At 37.5% G+C, this 19,415-nt stretch overlaps 1 protein-coding gene across 8 annotated transcripts in view; it reads left to right on the top strand.

The window, feature by feature from the left end:
• WAC (WW domain containing adaptor with coiled-coil) overlaps positions 1 to 19,415 on the top strand; it is a 76,080-nt gene that overhangs the window by 818 nt on the left and 55,847 nt on the right. For 5 of the 8 annotated variants that reach the window (XM_074358024.1, XM_074358022.1, XM_074358026.1 and 2 more), the window contains exons 2-3: positions 322 to 359; positions 1,859 to 2,071. In XM_074358024.1, the coding sequence (XP_074214125.1) occupies positions 1,933 to 2,071 (139 nt within the window). In that variant the 5' untranslated portion in view covers positions 322 to 359; positions 1,859 to 1,932. Of the gene's footprint in view, positions 1 to 43; positions 135 to 321; positions 360 to 1,858; positions 2,072 to 19,415 lie in introns of those variants that run through there. The other 3 variants (XM_074358028.1, XM_074358023.1, XM_074358025.1) reach the window with 2 other exon arrangements.

The raw sequence follows: 19,415 nt of genomic DNA, 5'->3' as shown, positions 1-19,415 counted from the left end.
TTTTGTTGTTAACCCTGATCCGGATCGCACTGGGGAGGAGCGGCGGCCGCGCAAGCCGGCGGCGGGCGGGCGAGCGAGGGGCCCGGAGCGGGGCCGGCGGCGGGGCGGCGGCCTCTCGGCGCGCCCGGGAGCCGGTGAGGCGGGCGCGGGCGTGTGTGTGTGTGTGTGTGTGTGTGTGTGTGTGTGTGTGTGTGTGTGGGCTCATGGCCGGGACGTTTGCTGGGGCTCCCGCGGGGAGGGGCGCTGGGGGGGGCGCCCGTAGGCTCCCTCGCCGCCCGCCGCGGGATGTCTCATGTCGCCGTCTCTCTTCCTGTTTTTCAGCTGTCACGACCGGAGGGGGGACTCGCAGCCTTACCAGGTACCAGCCGAGGCCGGGGCGGAGGGGCGGATGGGGGCCGGCGGGGGAAGGGAGGAACTGCTACTCGAGCGCAGGCTTCAGAAGTCGCTGCAGGCCCTTCGGTGCCACAGATCCGAAACTAGCACCGTGGGGCCGCGGCAGCCCCGGGATCGGGCTCCCGAGGCGCTCTCCAGCGAGGCTTAGTGACTTATTTTGACAGGTGATTGGAGGAGGTTCAGGATTTTGTTTGTTTTGTTTTGTTGTTTTTTGGAAAAAAGGCATTCTCAGCCAGAAAGGACCTGGCTCTATTATTTGGGTGCGAAGGGATCGTTGGGTGAGGTGGTAGGTGACTCTTGAACCATGTTTCTTTATCGTGTTGGGGAACCAGAAGTTAACGTAAAGGTATTAAAATGAGTTGGACGGCCTGGGAGGAAACCAGTAATTGATTTGCCATTCTCAAGCGTGTTGTAAGTCACTGTCCCTTCCCGATTTGTTTTTGGTGCAAATAATTGCCGTACTAGGGGGCTTTTTTTTTTCCTGTAGGAATTGAGATCTTTGGAAACTTGGCTAATTGAATCTCATGTAGATGGTTCTAGGTATGTGGGTTCCTTTTTTTGTTACTGCAGTGGCTGCCTGTAAAGTTTTAAGAAATTATGATAGAAGTGGCCCCTGTTTTCCAGAGGGGGAAAAGTCTCATAAATGGTTCGTTAACTTGCAGATAACACTAGAAGTAAGTACTTTATACAGCTAATCATTTAGAGGATAGGAGAGCAGGTTTCTAAGTTGATAGTTCCGTTACTGGCCAGCACCAGTTGTTAAAGCTCAAGTTAAAAACCCTAGGTCTTGGGATGTGTAAAAGGTTGTTCATTACGTTTGGGTAAGTCAAAAGATTAAAACCTATTGAATCACACCTTCTAAAACATGATTAATGCATTTTAAAAGAATACTATATCATGGTTCTCTTAAATGTGTTAAATGTCTTTGTTAAATTATTTTGAGGGAGTTGCATTATGATAGGGTAGAAGCATCAGCCAACGTTTTTATACCAAAAATTTGTTTCCCGCATCTGCAGAAATAGTTGTTAGGTCTAAAATCCTTTATTTGAATCAAAGAATTGTAGAAGCTAGTGCTTTCCTTTTTTTTGTAGGTTTGCAGAATCATGTTTATGCTTACTTATAGTTTTATATAGCACATCAGTTGTAGAGCAGAAATGTAGACTAAACTCTTTAATTCTCAGAAAAATTTTTTGAGGAATTAATGTATTAACTGTTCGATTTCTTCTGTTTACAAGATTATTAATATAGGAAATTTTCTTAACATGATACTATGATTTGTACAAGGAGCCTTACAGTAACTTAAATGTTTGGGTTTTGTCTGAATGACTTAAAGGCAGAATTGAAAAAGGAAATTTTAATTTTATTGATAGAAATTCATAAAACTTAAAGAAGTCAGTATACTGAGTTTTATGCTAAAATTAACTTTAGGAAGTTTAAAGTTTCAATTCTTTCTCTCTTTTTTGGGGGGGTGATGTTTTACAGGCACTTAAGTATTCATCGAAGAGTCACCCCAGTAGCGGTGATCACAGACATGAAAAAATGCGAGACGCCGCAGATCCTTCACCACCAAATAAAATGTTGCGGAGATCTGATAGTCCTGAAAACAAATATAGTGACAGCACAGGTCACAGTAAGGCCAAAAATGTGCATATTCACAGAGTTAGAGAGAGGGATGGTGGTGAGTAGCTTTTTTGTTGAAACTTTCACATGTTTATTTTAAACAATAATTCTGTATAAGAATAAAAGGTGGCAGTATTATTTCCAACTTGTGGAAATTACTATATGGTTGTCAACAGAATATTAGTTTATTTGATTCCTAAACAAATTACTATAGGAATAAGATGCTGATCTGAGCATCTAAAAATGGACTTCAGTGACTGATAGAGAATGCCTTTATGAATGTAGTTTGCCAGTGCTTTACTAATGTTGAGAGAAATCAGAACATTTTTCCAAGAAAGGAACTTCAGTCTTTTCAATTAGAGATTTCAGTTTATTTGGTTTTATTTTGAGAACCTTGTTTCTGCTTGAATTTTTTAAGGAGTTCAGATGTGTTTCCTAATGGTAAGTTATAGATTTAAAAACTTAGTAGGATTTTTGAGATAGTTTACAAGTTAAAAGAAGTCATATATTCTTCAAGACCATATCAATGTAATTTCTATATTATTTATTTAAATATTCACGTTTTTAAAAGTTTAGCCTCATTTCTTTTGCATTCCGCTGTTATCTTCAGCTGATAACTTACCTCAGGTTCTTTGTGGTGTGAGGCTGAGGAAGAGTAAACTCTTAATTTTTTTCGGGTTTAATGTGCCCAAAATTTTCCAAAATACTGGATTTCATGTCTGAAGCATGCATTGAGAGACAAACCAATCTCAGTAAGGTGATTAAGAATCTATATTTTTTCCCACTATAAGATCTTAAATTGCTAAATAAGTAACGTATCAACATAAGTGTACCATGATTGACTGTGCTCTTGTAAGCTTCTAAGGAAGTTCAGATTTTCTCAGGCTTTCTATCCCTGATTTTCAACTAGCTTCTGAATACTTTGATTACTTAAAAAAAAAAAAAATCCCACATCTTCTGGTTCTCTTTTCTGCCCCCTAGGATAGAAATCAGCTATATTAAGTATGACGAGATATTGAGAAACTTTGGTCTCCTTTGTATATAATTACTGGATTGAGGAAATTAATAGTGATCAGAAGATTGTATTGAGATGGAATAATTTAGATGGGTTATTGAATGGGAGCGAAATACAGTTCTATTGAATACAGCATAGCTTTGTCCTACTTATGCAGGTAAAACTATTTTTGTTTCTAAATAACAGCAGGTGGGTTTGGTTGTTAGAAGTTTTTTGGCAAAATTAAACTATTAGTATACTCAATTTTGTGGGTAAACTTTCCATAGTGTTATGATTCTATTACCAACCACTCTTGAAATGAAATGCACTACACAAATGTTACCTCTTAAAGGCAGGTACTGTTTGTACTGTATTGTGCCTTATTTTTAAGATTTTGGTGATTGTGACAAAATAGGATGTGACACTTCATCTTGTAGATAAGTATTTCAGATTCTCTTCGTAATTATGATCTGGTTACTCTTATCATCTGCACCCAAACCTGGGAAGAGGTCAGTTTAGGTACTCTAGGAAACTTCTGAAAGTGCTGTCATACATTTACAGGGAACCATGCCTGATAAATTCTTTTACAGGTGAGGTAATCTCAAGAACATTCTGTTGCTTATTCATTCAGCAAACATTGGGCATCTGCTCTGTGTTAACAGCCTTGTGGTATTCCTGGAAGTAATGCTAAAATGTCATCCTGGCCTTGAAGCTGTTCTTAAAGGCTTTGACTCTGGAGAGCTAGTGATGTTTTAGCTGCCTACTTTTTCTGTTCTGTTTTATCTTCCTTTTGATTTTAATTTTACTTCCTGTGTGTACATCAGATACCTTTTGTTGGCTTTTAGTTTCCTTTTTGTTTGCATCTGCTTGCTGATGTTTCTTTAGCTCCTTCTGTAAGAAACATTTTTCTGATCTGATCTAGTCATTTGCAATGTTAAGCCCCACTTTCTAGTTTGCTTTTTAGCTGCTTGCTTGTCTTCCCCTGGACCCTTTCAATGCTAATGCCATCCCTGTCTGTATCATCTCTAATATACCTGGCTGACGTGTTCCCTGACACTATGTAGGAATAGTAATGAATACCGTAAAAAATAAGGAGAATCTCCATTCTTGAGTTCAGAGTGCATCTTCGATGTTAATTCTTTTTAAAAATGTAAAGTGGTGATTCTTCCCTCAATTAACACATAGATATTTAGTCATTGTGCTTTTTGATTCCAGATGTTTTCTTGTATTGCTAATAAGTGTTTGCAACTAAGATTTTAAAGTGCATATGTATAATTTTATTACAGGCACTTGAATTCCTTAGAGTTTTATCTTTAAATAAATATGAATTCAGATACACGTATAGATATACATTCACCTAACGGTCAAACCCATTGTCCAAAGTCAAATGCAAGTGAATTGGATTATCTGTGTCCTCTCTGCGTGTGTAAGTAACAACTTAATGTAAGAACAAGTCACTATATTTTTGAACTAATTTCAAAATGATTTTTATTTTAGGATTTTAAAAAATATGGTTTAAATAAATTGAGGATCTATGTGCTATGATTCGTAACTTGCATTTTACAAAGCAAGTTAAACAACTGTGAGATGTGCTCCCCCCAACCCCTGCCCAGAATCGGTCTTTACTGGCATCTTTCCACATCACAGCATTTTTTTTTTCCAAATAAATTCTAGATTTTTTTCCATGGCATGTTGGATTTCCTTGAAAAGTGCCAATTCAGAGTAATACATAAAAGGACTTCAAGGTAATGCTATAAGAAGTCAGAAAGCAGGGATTGAGAAGCATTGTCACTCCCAGAAATCTACAGTTAAGAAGGATTTATTCCAACATAGTATGTACAGTTTAGAGAATTAGAGATTTTATCCCTTAGGATTTATGGAAGGGAATGTAGATTATTGTAATTAAGGGAAATTATGTGATAGTATAACTCATTTAAAAGGTTCTTTAAGTTGGTGAAATAAGTTATTTTTATTTATTCAATGATCTGTGAAAAATAATCATTTGTTTAAAAATAACCAAAGCAAGAATCTTAAGGTACAATTGTTAGGTTTGTTTTTGTAGCTTAGACATGTTTTTAAAGGTACAGCTAACACCTACCCTGGAAGTGAGCATACAGTGCAGGTTGAATTTGTACTTTCATGGAATTTCAGACTCTTCCAGCTTGTTCAAGTATGTTTTTCTTGACTAGTTCTAATGATAATTTTACCAAGTAACTCTAAGAATGATAGTACAAATGAGTCTGGGAAGGAAGGATACCTTTACAGGGATTCTGAAAAGCTGTTGCACAAAACTTCAACCTCTTGGGGGTTGTCCCATTTTTCTCATCATACTTCTAAGAATTAACTCTGAGAAACTTAAGAGATATATTTGCAGTACTTATTAGAAACATCTTTTGAGAGGAGACAGCTTAGCTTAATTGGATAATTGAAAAATACTGCCCTTGATTGGCTCCCTGATCTGTGAGGCTTCACTGATTTTGCATAGCTTCTTAGTTAGCAATCCGGATATCTTTAAGTGCAAAGGTAAAATTGCCCTTCGTGGTTTTACAACCACTGTTTCTAAAGATTTAAAAGTTTGTAGCTGCATACTGAAGGTTTTTATTTTGTTTTGCTAGTAGCCATATCTGGAGAAATTTAGAAATGTATATTCATCTGATTTTCAAATGAAAATGTAACATTTGAAGGAGATTTTTCAGTAGGGAATATTTGGAGATAATTGGTGTTTTTATATTTTTAAAAGTAGCAATGATTTAATCTTGTCACATTGAATAATAGACTGATAATTGTACAATATGTCCTTTTAGTTATTCAAATAATATTTGGAATAAAACGAAACATGCTTTGCATTTGTAATGTTAGAAAGTACTAGAAAAATGAACAGTCTCATTTAATTCTCATGTTGACCTTGTAAGGTAGGTAGAACACATGGTATCCCTGTTTCACAGTCTACAAATGAGGGAAGATTTACTTGTATAAAATGAACCAAGAGTGACATTAGTTCTCTACTCTAGAAATTAGTTCTCTACTCTGGTGAATTGTGTACATTGTCAGAGATGAAACATTTAGGCATATTGGAAGCTTATTTGGTTAGTGTTTATTGTAGCACAAATTAGTATAAAGATTTTGCTTGTATCCTCTTAATGCTTTGGTTACATTGGTATAGTATAATATCAAACCCAGGGCATTGACTTGGTACAATGTATTTGTGCAGTCCTAGACTAAGTTAACATGTCAGTGTTCTACTTTTAAAAATCAGTTTTAACATGAAAGCTTGCTAAAATGTTATTAGGAAGAAGCCATTTTTTTCGAGTTAAGCCCACATAGACAGAGGCTTGTTTCAGAACAACTTAGAAATTTCATACAGAATCTAAAATTTACTGATGTTAAGTGTTTTCCTGTCTAGTGAAAATAGAAAAATATTACCTAGATTTGTCTAAGATAGAGTAAGATAATAAACTAGGCAGATGTGTTTGCATTGGGTTCCATAGGTCAGTTAAAAAAAGACCACAGAAAACAGGAATTCCATTTAAACAGAATAAGGTTGGCAGACTAGCCATCTTAATATTTCAGCTCTTCAGTTCTTCAGTATTTTTTCCTTAATTTTAGGAAATACAAATGCTCTAAACAGTTGTGCATATATTTGGACACATACCATGTCATTTGTCTTGTAGTCATCACATTTTAACATTTTGGTTGTTTTTAAACAGGTGGTTATATGTTGTTTATGATATAATGGATTTCTGTTTCACAACCAAAAATATTTTGGAATGGTTTACTTTGTTCTTTTAAGGCAGTCATAATTGAACTGTTTCAGTTATGCAAGATGTATTTAAAGTTCTTGGTGTAACATAGTTAGGATTTTTGGTCCGTAATACACAGAAAATTTATAAATTCTAGAATGTCTTTCTGTTAAGCATCTGTTTATTGTTTTATTCTGTTGTACAGAATGGTTTTGGTGTATGTAGTGTGTAACTTTGTTACGATGCTGGAAGGAGTGGAGACAGCAATAAGCCAGGCTATCTTTCTAGGGGTTCTGTAACTGGGATCACAGCTACAATTGGATTCTGCTCTGGGACTCATACTAAGTACTGTAGGTGCTATTTGTCAGTCATTTCAAAACCAGTTAAATAAGGGCTTGAAAGTATATACTGTGAAGAGTCTTTTTAAGATTTATATGATGATTCATAATTTTCAAACCCCTTTTGAATTGTTTTTCCAACCCTTTGAATTAAGCTGATCAGGATTATTTCTGTTTTACTGATGGACGTATAATCCAATTAAAGTATTTAGCCTACTGTTAATTGTTGAAGCTAGAAAGCAAGTCTTTCCGTAAGCTTTTGATAAGCTATACACAAAACCTTTTCCTTACCCTAAAGTTACACTCCAGCTATAACCACTTCTCAGTACAGATATTTCCTGACTTAATGGGGGGGTTACATTCCGATAAGCTGTCTTAAGTTGAAAATGCATTTAATACACCTAACCTCCAGAACACCATAGCCTAGTCTAGCCGACCCTAAATGTGTTCAGAACACTTATATTAGCTTACTATTGTGCAAAATCATCTAATAAAACCCTGTTTTATAATGAAGTGTTGAATATCTCATGTAATTTATTGACTTTGGTACTGAAAGTAAAAAGCAGAATGGTTGTCAGGTCTGGAATGGCTGTAAGTGTATCGGTATTTCCTCTTCTCATCCTGTGGCTGGCAGGGAGCTCTGCTGCTTCCCGGCTGTAGCCCAGTCACCAGGGGGTGTCAGACTGTGGAACCACCAGCCTGGGAAAGCCTGAAACTTAGAAGTGTAGTTCCCGCTGCATGCCTATTGCTTCCGCGCACCATCATAAAGTCAACAAATCCTAGGTTGGACCATGGTAAGCCTGGGATTGTCTATAATTAAAATACAGCTTTTGTAGTCCTGGCTACCTCCTTCTCTTACCTGGACTCTCCAAGCACCTCCTGCATGGTGTCCTTGCGTCCCTTTGGCTTTGAGCAGTTATCTCCCCACACAGGAAGTAGCCAGAGGGGTCCAGTTAAAGTGCCAGTCTGCTTACATCACTCGTGCTCAAAATCCTCCCTTGACTCTCTTACTTACCAACGCCTGTAATAGACCCTGTGTAACCTGGCATCTGGGGATTTCTTCAACTTCTTCACCTGCCACTCCTTGCCCTGTTTGTGCTCCTCTGTCCATACGGGCCCTGTAGGAGGTTCGTTCCTGTCTCGTTCTGCACGTTATGCTCCCCGTTCCTGGGATGTTTCTCTTTCTGTATGTGCACTTGGTGTAGTCTCACTTCAGTGTGTTTGCTTAAGTGCCTCCTCTCACAATGCCTCACCTGTCCTGATCACTCTGCAACGCCAGCCCTATCTTCTGTCCTCTCCACTGCTCGGTTTCTTCCTTGTACTTATAGTGACCTGATGTTACTTACAGTCACTCTGTTACGGTATGTGTTCCTGAAAGTTACCATGCCATGTAAAATTGCACCTCAGAATTTATGGGAAAATGGTTAGGGGCACAGCATTCAAAAACATTGTCAGTGACATTAAAAAATAGAGGAACCTTACTGAAATCTTATCATGACTTGTTAAATGGTATACAGGTACACAGGTTACATGTGAAGGAGTACATTAACAGTACAGTCAGTATGGGACTTTACCTTGACAAAGACCTGAAACTAGCTTGTGGAAGGGGGTTGCACCTTGTGAAGCGTTGTGGAGTGATGGAAGGAGGGTTACCTGAAAGCTGTAACCAGCTGTGGGAGGTGTGACTCATACCCATGAACTGAGGCAGCTGGCAGATGTTTGAGGCGTGTGTGTCTGCACTGTGAATTCCTGTGTAGCTTGGTTCAGCTGGTGCAGCTAGTGTTTGGCAACAGGTGAAATTGGTCGTAAGTGGGAAGTTTGTGTTAGTCTCAAACAGTTTCCTGATAAATCAGTATCACCCAAACATGTCTGCATTTTCAAAACAAGTGTTGAGCCGACAGCTTGCTTGTCCTCTGGAAGATGTTCCACCAGAACAGGGAGTAAGTTTGTTAATGATTTTACCCTCTTGTATTCCTGTTGCCTAGAACAATGCCTAACACCTTGGAGCATTTTAGCAAATGGGTGGATGAAAGAATGTTGGGTTTGTCATGATGATTTAAGGGAAATGAAACTGCAGTTTTCTAGAACAGTGTTTCTCAAACTTGAATGTGTGTCCTAATCATCTGGGGATCTTGCTAAAATGCACGTTCTAGTTCAGCAGCTCTGGGCTGGGACCCAAGGGTCTGTCTTATAACAAGATCCCAGATGGTGGCCGTGTTGCTGGCTGTACCTGAGTAACAGAGAGAAGCACTGCCCAGTAGAAGTACAGTGTGGCCGCAAATGCACAGCACAGCACATTTTCTAGTAGTCGTGTTGAAGTAAAACCAAAGTGAAATTGTAGTATATTTTATAAAACGTAATGTACCCCAAATGTTATCATTTCAGCACATGCTTGATATTTTAAAAACTCTTAATAAGATTCTTTACAATCCCTTTTTTGTTCAGAGTCTTTGAAATCTGGTCTTTTACCCTCATAGCATACTTCGTTGGGACTAGCCACATCTCACATGGCTGCTTGCCGTGTGTGATTAGTGGCTACTGAATTGGGTAGCACAGTTCTGGAGAATATGAGCACCCTGTGGGCCTACTTTACACGTGTTCCTGTTTTTCTAAAGAAGTATTTTATATGCTTGATTTCTGAAATACCTATTTATGCTAGGTACAATAGGAATTAACAGGCCCTTGACTTATGTAGTACTGCTTACACTAAAACTTTTCTGTGTTAGTACATATTTATTGAAAAATTAGGAAATGCAGGGAAAGGGGAAAAATGACCTCAGATCCTATCATTTGGAGTTAATCAGTAGTTACATAAGACCCATTCTTATGCTATGAAACACCAGAACGATTCTATAAATAGCTTTTGCAGAGTTTTTATTAAAAATGGTCTCATATTATGGTTTTATTTGTCTTGTTTTTAGTATATTTGCACAGTAGTTTCAACAGACACTTGGTATTGGCAGAAGCTATATGAGAGGACTAACCAGTGTACTTTTTTAGTGCTTAGAGAATGTTAATACTTAGCTCTTTAGCTGATGGGTGAAGCCGTCCTTCAGTTAGATTTGCATTTAAGTCCAGTCTCTGGTACTTGTAGCTGGGTGGTGACTTCAGGCATACTACTTAATCCATGTTTTTGTGTCTGCTTCCCTAGGATTGTTATAGGGTTAAATGAAAATTCTGTATCTGAAACACTTATAAAGCATTTAGCTAAGTACCTAATGCATCATTGGGTTTTTTATCCCTATGACTAATTCGAAGTCAATGTCAGATCAACAGCCCTAGGTCTCAAGCTACTGCTACCTTCTCCCTTCAAGAGTTAGGAAGGAAAATACTGAGTCTGTCAGTTGCCAATTGAGGAGTCTGGCCAGTGAGAGCCCGGTGAAAGAGGGCCGCAGGGCAGTTCTGACTAGCCACCTGCTCATGTCCAGAACTCTGCAGCTGAGAGCCTTCTTAGGCTAGATGGAAGAGCAAACCAAAACACACGTTTAGGGTTATTTCCCCAAATTTGGCTGTTAAATCAAATCACCTGAGAGGCTTTTAAAGCTGTAAGTTGTCTGACTCCCTCTGCAATTACCATGAATCAGAGCAATGGGGGATGGATCCTAGAAAACTGAAGTTTTCTGGTTTAATTTAGTTATTTGAACTGCAGGTCTAGGGAGAGTACACACAGGAGGAGGAACTCTTGAGTTGGACATTAAGGAATATGAATTTTATCATTAGGAATCTAGAAGTTAGAGGGGTGGTTTGCCAAGTCATATGTGTTTCCTGGAGTTTTAAAGAATTTTCTTCTTTCACTTCTTTCCTAATTCATAGATAATAGTATAATTTGTATACAGTTACACATTAAATAGTTAAATTAGTAACCATGGTATCTTATGTGGTATTTAATGCCCCAGAGTGGAACTAATGCTGAGCAGTAGAGAAGTTTCTAACCAGTATTAGCAACTGGACAGGCCAGTAGAATATATTTGGGTAGTGTCTGAAGCCTCCACTATGACTTCAGCTAAAATGTCTTTTACTCCATAGCTACATCCATCCCCCACATTCCCATGCCATCAGACTTTCTTGACAGTTCAGTGGTAAACGTTTTAGTTTTTCTCTCTTTGGAAATACCCTTCACTGGAGTCAGTACACTCAGGCTGGTGTTAGGTGTTGGCAGACGGTTTTGAAGTTGACCCTTAGGAGTACAACTGACCCTTGAACAACATGAGGGTCAGGAGTGCAAACTGACTCCCCGCACCCCCTACCCTGTTGGGATTCTGTACACTTGGCCCTCCTTACCCATGGTTCCACATTTCAAATTCACCCAACCTCAGGTCATGTAACTGTAAAATGTATTTATTGAAAAAAGTAATCTGCTTGTAAGTGAACCAGTGCAGTTCAAACCCGTGTTGGTCAAGGGCCATCTGTAATTGCATTTTAAAAGAAACTTAGGATTAGTGTGGTTGGTGTATGTAGATAGTGCTGGCCTTCTGGTTTAATCTTTGATTACTTCTGAATTGTATGACAGTAGCCAGAAGAGGATGGGATCCTGTTAGCATCTTCCAGAGGGTTTTGACCTGTACTCTACTCACAGAACTTGTCTTTTCTGGTAGCGAAAAAGCAATACTAGTAAGATGTTGTTTTGGAATATTTTGGCATAGATGAGAGGATCATAATAAATTATTTCTGCATTTAATAAGTGCATTTGTGAAGAATAAGTTCATTACATAGTACATGGAAAGACTTAAGGATGGTCTCTTTAGAGTGGGAGAACTATGGGGGGGTGTTATTCTTACGAGCTGTTTACTTGTTTTTTTGTTCTGATGTGTATTTATTGAAGTATAATCAGTTTACAATGTTGTATCAATTTCTGGTGTACAGCACAATACTGCAGTCATATAGGAACATACATATATTTGTTTTTATATTCTTTTTCACCATAAGTTTACTACAAGATATTGAATATAGTTCCCTGTGCGGTACAGTAGGAACTTGTTTATGTATTTTCTATATAGTAGTTAGTATCTGCAAGTCTTAAACTCCCAATTTATCCCTTCCCCCCTATTTTCTATGTGAGTTTGTTTCTGTTTCTGTTTTATAGATAAGTTCGTTTGTGTTTTTTTTTTTCAAGATTCCACATATAAGTGATGCCATATGGTATTTTTCTTTCTCTTTCTGGCTTACTTCACTTAGCATGACATTCTCCAGGTTGCTGCAAATGGCATTATTTTATTTTTTATGGCTGAGTAGTATTCCACTGTATAAATATGCCACAGCTTCTTTATTCAGTCATCTGTCAGTGGACATCTAGCTGTTTACTTTGACCTCGTCAGCACCATGTTATTAGCACAGTTAGGGGAAGACACACTGTTCACTACTTTCCTCCCTTATATCCTTCTACGTGGGCACACTGTACATTTAGGCTTTGAGATTGTCCTTTTGTGTGCTGATTTGGGGTACATGAGCCAACTTTTGGTTATTTAAAGCCATTATTAGCACTGCTTGTTGTACTATAGATTTGGGGTGATTAGGATTTGGATTAAGATGGTAGAAGGACAATTTAAAGAGGATTGGAGTTGATATGATTATTTTGAGGGAAAAACAGATTCTGGTGTCACAGTGATTAGTTAGATATGCTGAAAAAGACCTCAAGCTTGAACCTGACATACTGGGAGAATCCAAGAGAAATGAGAAGATAGGGGTCTAGATCGATAGGTTTTGGACATGTATTTGTCATTGGGTTTCTTTTTTATTGCTGTTACAATCTTGTTTGGAATCTTGCTATATGGGAACCATATCAAAATTCACTAATAAGGAAATTTCTGATTCTTGCTCTGATACTAAAGAATGGGTTGATATGTGAGTTTTTTTTAACTTTGCTGCTTTATTTGTCTTGCATAGATTTTGATGCAGAGTTACAGAAATTTCATTTTAATTCAAGCCTAAATGTGATCAGTTTTGATTTTTCTTTTTTCGCCCAAGAGTATTTAGAAGTGTGGCATTCACATTTCTAAATGAATCTTGTAAATCAGTATTTTAAAAATTATTTTTACTTGGCTTTCTGTTAAATTCTAATTTTATTGGCTTTTTGGAATTAAGAATTTTTTCCTTGTCTTAAAATACTTAGTTAATTAGAACAAAATGTTTTAGATTTGTTTAGAAAAATGGTGTATTTATTCTATTTGGTACAAAGGACTCTGTTCAGATCAAGTTCTTGAATTACATAGTACCTTACTATGTGATATAAATCCTTTGCGTTTTTAGTTTTGATCTGTTTTCTGACACTTGATGAGAAAGTTTTCCAGTGTAATAGTTGATTTCACTTATTTATTAAAAGCATTTTTGCTATATGTGCTCTGCCTTTATGTTTACGTAAAGATTCATAACTGTTATTTTTTTATGAGTGGTAATCTGAGGTGTTGTATGCCCAGACATGTCTTCGTCTTGTTTCTGTACATGAACAATGATCTTTTGGCTAGATTAAAATCATTTTTCCTTGTATGTTTTTAAATTTTATTTTTTGATTACTTTATAATTGATGACCATTCATTGTTGCAGGTGAGAAGTCAGTAGCAAACATGGTGCTTATTTATAGATAGCTTTTCCATTGTAATGCTTGTATCTTTCCTCTACTCTCCCAGTCCCAGCTTGAGAGTCTTGAGGATTTTTCCTTCCCCAGTGTCTGAGTGTGGTCTTTTTGTACTTCTGCTTAGGGCTCTTTTAGCCTGAAGACCAAACTTTGAAAGAGTCATTTCCTCCTTCTTCCTCCTCCTCCTGCCACCCTCCCCCTCTTTGAAAAGTTATTTCTGACCCTTCCCCTTTTGGAATTTTTGTTAAGTCTTTTGGCTCTAACGTACTTATCTCTTGCTTGGTAAAAAGTAGGTGTTAGGATACTTTTTGAATGAGAGTACATTATACTCTGGGGGGAGGAGTCACATGGCAGATTCTTCTGGTGCTGCAATTATGCTTAAAGCTGTTTTCATTTTATCCATCTATTGAAGATTTTATTTTGGGCGATTTATTTTTAATTTTTTAATAGCTCCTTATAATTTGATGAATCTGATTCAACAGAAATACTTTGGAGATTTTAAATTAAATTTATTTTTCTCACGACAAATATGTGTCCCCAGAAGGTTTCCTGTTTGGGTTTGGTACATCTGCTCCACGTTGCTGGGTTCCTCAGATGTTTACTGTTTGTAGTTGTCTGTTTACATTTCGGAATGGAAGTCTGGGTCAGTTAGTCCCTGTCCAAAGGAACGTTTGTGTGGTTGAAAATGTCAGAATCTGAGCTGTCTGGTATGGTGGCCACTAGCCACATGTGCCTGTGGAATATTTGAAATGTAGCTAGTGCAACTAAGAAATGCAAGTTTCTGTGTTTTTAAATTTAGCCCACTGCAGTCCACCTGTCTTCTTCCTGCAGTATTGAGATTCTCTTTGCAGTTGCTGATAATCTCTTGGTTGCCAGGTCCACTGAAAACCTTCCAGTCCTCCTTTACTCAAGTCCTTTGAAGTGATTTCTCCTTCCTTATTCATAGTTTCTCCATTTTACATTATGTTGGCTTTCCTTTCTGGGCTGCTGTTTGGATCTCTTCCTGATCTCTGAGTCTCATTTACCTGCACTGAAAGTCGGTGTTCTGGCCTTGCCACACCCTGTTCTTTGATTTCCAGGCCCACGTGTCTTTTTGCTTATTAGGCATTTTTCATATAATGTTCATAAATTCTTAAAATCTATTTCTAAGTTGAATATTCCGTGTTCTGGGTCATACTTGGGAAGTTATCCTCGATTCCTTTTCCTTTGCTGTGTTAGGAGGAATTCTAGACCTCGTTGCCCCTTTCCTAACTATTGCAGTATCTTTTTGATAGATCTGTTGTCTCCTTCCTTATGCATCGCTATCTGACTAAAAATTTGAGAGTATAAATGTAAACATATTTCCTTCATTAAGCCTTAAAGCCTGAATGTTATAGGTCTTCATTATGTTGTTTTGATGGAATAATTGTCCCAGTAAATGAGTTTTCCTCCCTGCTGCTTTATACACTTACCTGGGAAATCTTCCTATCTGGTATTCACAGAGGACACTGAAATGGAAAGAAAACACTGTTATGTTCATGCTGGAAAGCTGGCATCTCAGAATAGGTTTTCTGCTTGTAAATATAGCTTGAAAATTTGAAGAATTAAGTCTTCTGAGTCAGCATTGTCAAGAGTCCAAACTTTTCTCAACCACCCTCTTTCCTCTCAGCTTCAGTCATGTAGAACTACTTGCCCAGGCCTGGAACATGAAACACTCTTGTCCCCTTTGTATGTGTTTTCACAGCCAAACTGTTCCCTCACCACTCCTCTCCACCCCCACCCCCCTTTCTTTTCCTTGGCAAACCTCGTAATTCTTCAGGATCCCAGTTCTTTATTGCATGAAACCTTTCTTGAACCTGTTTCTATTAACAGTGCCTTTATAGTGAGTGAATTGTAATTGTTTACATATGTAGTTTGCCTACTGTAAGCTCCTAGGAGGCAGAGATTATGGGTTTTTTTTTTAAATTGTATCAGGGTCTGGCATATAAATGTAGGTGTTCAGTATTTTTAAACTAATGTCTTAAATGCCATTTGACATATCTGATACATGTGAGAAACAAGTGAACTTCAGAGTTGGTTTCAATTGAAAGTTAGTTTTTCAAGTGCATTTAAGAGTAAAATAATAAGAATTTTCTATTGTAGAGTGGTTGGATTAAAGTTGCTTTGGTACTGTTTATGAAGGAAGCAAATGGTTTCTTCACGTTTTTGGGAAACTAAACTTTAAAAAAATTGTGTGCAATACATAATTGGCATGTTAATTGAAACACATTATTACCAGTTCTTTAAGTGGCCTTGGTAGTTAGGCTAGTATCTGTTGCCTTATCTATAATATACTATATGTAATTTGAATAGTAAAATGACATTTAAAATTCTCCAGACTTTTTACTAATTTTTGACTGTTCCTTTTCTAAATCATTGTTTATCAGATCCTCTTAAATTCATGCCCTGCTAGTTAAGGAGATCTTAGTTTTACTTTCCCTGGTGTATTGGGCAGAATAATAGGCTGGGTTTTGGTTTTTTTGTGGGGTTTTTTTGTTGGTGGTGATGGTCTTTTTTTCAAATATAGCCCTATATTTGAATATTCAGTAGAGTTTTTCAAGCTTACTGAAATTAAGAATTTCCCTAGAAATTCTCACATGTGGTGCTCCATTTCCTGTACCCTTGGGAATTGCTGCTTAATTATTTTTAATTATAGTGATTCATTGTATTGTGATTTAATTCCTGAAAGTGACTAAAATGTTAACTGAAGATCATTTTGCATCAAGAAAAGAAGAATGCAGCTCTAACATGTTATACTTTAGCTCTTGAACTTGTGCGTTTTGACAGTAAAATTATCACTTTTAGAAGTAAGAAGTAAACTCATTTATAGACTGTTTCAGTCCAGCAATGGCTCAGTTGAAGTCTTTTGGGATTGAATGCATATGTTGTTGAAAATCAAGAGCCATGGTAACAGATCATTCTTAATTTCTCTTCAGTCCCAATCTGTTTTTGATCTGAAATAATAATAAACTTTCCTTCTACCTTATTTACCAGTATTTTCATTGAGTTACTCATTGTTTTTAATAGTTAAACCCATCTTCAGTGATTTAAGAATTAACATAATAAGATGCTTGAGTGGTACACTGTAGGCTCTCTCAGGAGGAGCAGCAGCATCCTTGGAAGACCCCTCAAGGTGAAGGCTTTGAAGCTTCCTGTCTACTTTGTTTTTGTAGTATGTGTATTTTAATGTTTGTTGTTTTTAAATCATCACAGTATTTGTCACCTTTAATTTTTTTCTCTCAGTGTTTATTTTTAAGGATATGTGTGGTTTCTAAAAAAGCTATCTTCTGGCTTAAACAAGCACTGTTTTTGTAAATGTTGAAATGGTGCATCATTTAATGCTTTTTCTTCTTATCTAGGCTCAGGATTGATCAAATCAGGTGGAGAAAGGCTTGTTGGTCAGAGTGGTGCTTCAGTTTTTTGGTTTGTGAGCCCTCTCTGGATGTAGTAGACACAACCGGTATCTAATCTTTTCAGCATCATTAAAATTGGTATCAGTGGAGGAAGGCAGGGAAGCAGAGAGCTTCTGTTTGATTTTCTGCAGTGTTACTTCAGAAAATCCTTATTGGTTGGCCTTTGAGTTTTTAATATACATGTCAAAGCATTATGTTAAAGAACTACTATCAAACAACATTTAAAGCCTAAAAAAATAAAACATTGAATCATAGAACCAGGACTCTATGAACGTTAACTGGATTCTAATTGTAAGAGAAATCCTTTTTGGATCTAGGTGTCTTTTAGGATGCTGTGCTGTTAGAGATGGAGCATTGTTAACTTGACAGCAGGGATTAAGGTGAGAAAAGGGAAAGTGAAAGAGCACCAGTCTTGAGATCTGGATGTTGTAGTTTTTGTTTGCTGGTTATTAGCTTTTTGACCATGGGCAAATTGTATGACTTCTGGCTGCTTTTTTTTTTCCTCCCCTCGTCCCCATTTTCAACAAGATTGAATTGTTAATCTCCAAGGTCCTTTCCAAATAAATGGCTTGAAATGTGTGCAGGAGAACCTTCTGATTCTTGAGCTTTAATTTGTGGTTTCAAATATTTGCTACGTGTCTGTCCTACCATTCCATCGTAACCAAGACTCTCTCCCTGCCAGAAGTGTAGCATGTATGGCTGCTTGTTTGCGTGGGGACCTTTGGAATATTTCCCTTCAGTGTTCACCTAGTATTTTCATCACTGCACAGAGGATAGAGCAGCATTATAGTTTCTTCTGTATTCATTAAGTTTAAATTGAGAAATAAGGTTGAAATTTTTCAGGATATTACGAACAGAACTCATAATGGTTTCACTGTATGTATTGTATATGCTGTAAAAATTAATTTTGTTCATATAAAAATGGTTTACTTTGTAACTTTGTCAATACAGTGCCTAATTTATTAAGTCTTAAGTTGCCCACCAATTGCAAATGTTTGCTTTGTCAGGAAATAATCGTTTTTGACTCAAAATACTGAGTATTAAATATTTTAGGCTTAACCTGTTGGTCAAATACCAGTTTCTGGTGGGTTTACTTTTAAAAGTGAAAGAAATACTAATTTCATATTCCAGAAATTCTTGTGTAGTCTTTGTATTTTGAATATATAGCCTTTTCTGATTTTTACTTTAATAGATGAGGTACTTACAAATTATAAAACAGGTGTCATGCAGTTACAGAGTGCCAGTTAAGATGGAGGGAAGAGTCCTTACTGGTCTAAAGTTTAAAGTATATAACTAGAGTGTAAATGTTAGTACCTAAATTTGGCAATTTACTTTTGGTGAAAATGGATTTTTCAGAATGCAAATAGTCTAGCATGATTAAATATTTGTGGTGCTGTGTAGGTCTCTGTAGCTGTGTGATGGAAAAAGCATTGAGGTTTGGGTGAGATCCTGGTTGTCCATTTACTGGTTGTGTGAACTTAGATTCTTTTTGCATCTTGGTTTCCTTTAGTTTGCTTAACTTCTGACTTAATGCTGTTATTCTCCTGTATCCCCAGTATCTACTTACTGAGTCTTTTAGGTCTTGGCTCTGAAGTAGACCTTGAATCTGTTCATTTTTTTCTAGCTCAGACCATGATCCTATTTTGCATGAATTAAAGGGGTGGCATAACTGTCCCTTCCTCTCCCAAGCGTCATTATCTACACTGCAGTCAGAATTGCCTTCCAAGAAAAGCACATTTGCTCATTCTTTATGTAAATATCTTTCAGTGCCTTCCCATTGCCCTTAAGATAGAAACAAAAGTTTCAGTGGACAAGTTGCCACATCTCTATTTTTCTAGCTCTTCTGTATGTTTCAGTTCTTTGAAAATAGTAAGAGTTCTGTCCCACATGGATACTTCACACAGGCTTGCTTTCTAGATGACTCTCTCTCCTTCTGCCTCGTGGATTCCTTCCTGTTTTTCAGGCTTCAGTTTATAGGTTGCTTCTCTAACCTTCCAGTCCCCAGTCTGGGTTGGCTGGCACACATGTTATCCCATAAAACACTTTATTTAGGGTGATTATATTGTAGTGTCCAAAACTGAGCTGCCCTCATTTTCCCCTCCCCAGCCTGCTTTTCCCAGTCGTTGAATTTTGTGCAGTAGAAACTGTAGCTTCCCACTTGGTCAGACCAGTAATCTGGAGCCTCCTGACCGGTCTTTCTGCTTTCCTGTCTTCCAAGTCTTCAGTTTATTCTTGGTGCAGCAGTCATATCAAGTTCCTGCTTTGCTCAAAACGCTCTCAGATGTCCTTAACAGTGGCCCACAGGCCATGTGATTTGTAACTCCCTGC

This window comes from Camelus bactrianus, chromosome 35 (genome assembly GCF_048773025.1).
Source record: "Camelus bactrianus isolate YW-2024 breed Bactrian camel chromosome 35, ASM4877302v1, whole genome shotgun sequence".
In the NCBI taxonomy this organism is placed as follows: domain Eukaryota; kingdom Metazoa; phylum Chordata; class Mammalia; order Artiodactyla; family Camelidae; genus Camelus; species Camelus bactrianus.
This window is presented reverse-complemented; position numbering and strand designations above follow the sequence as displayed.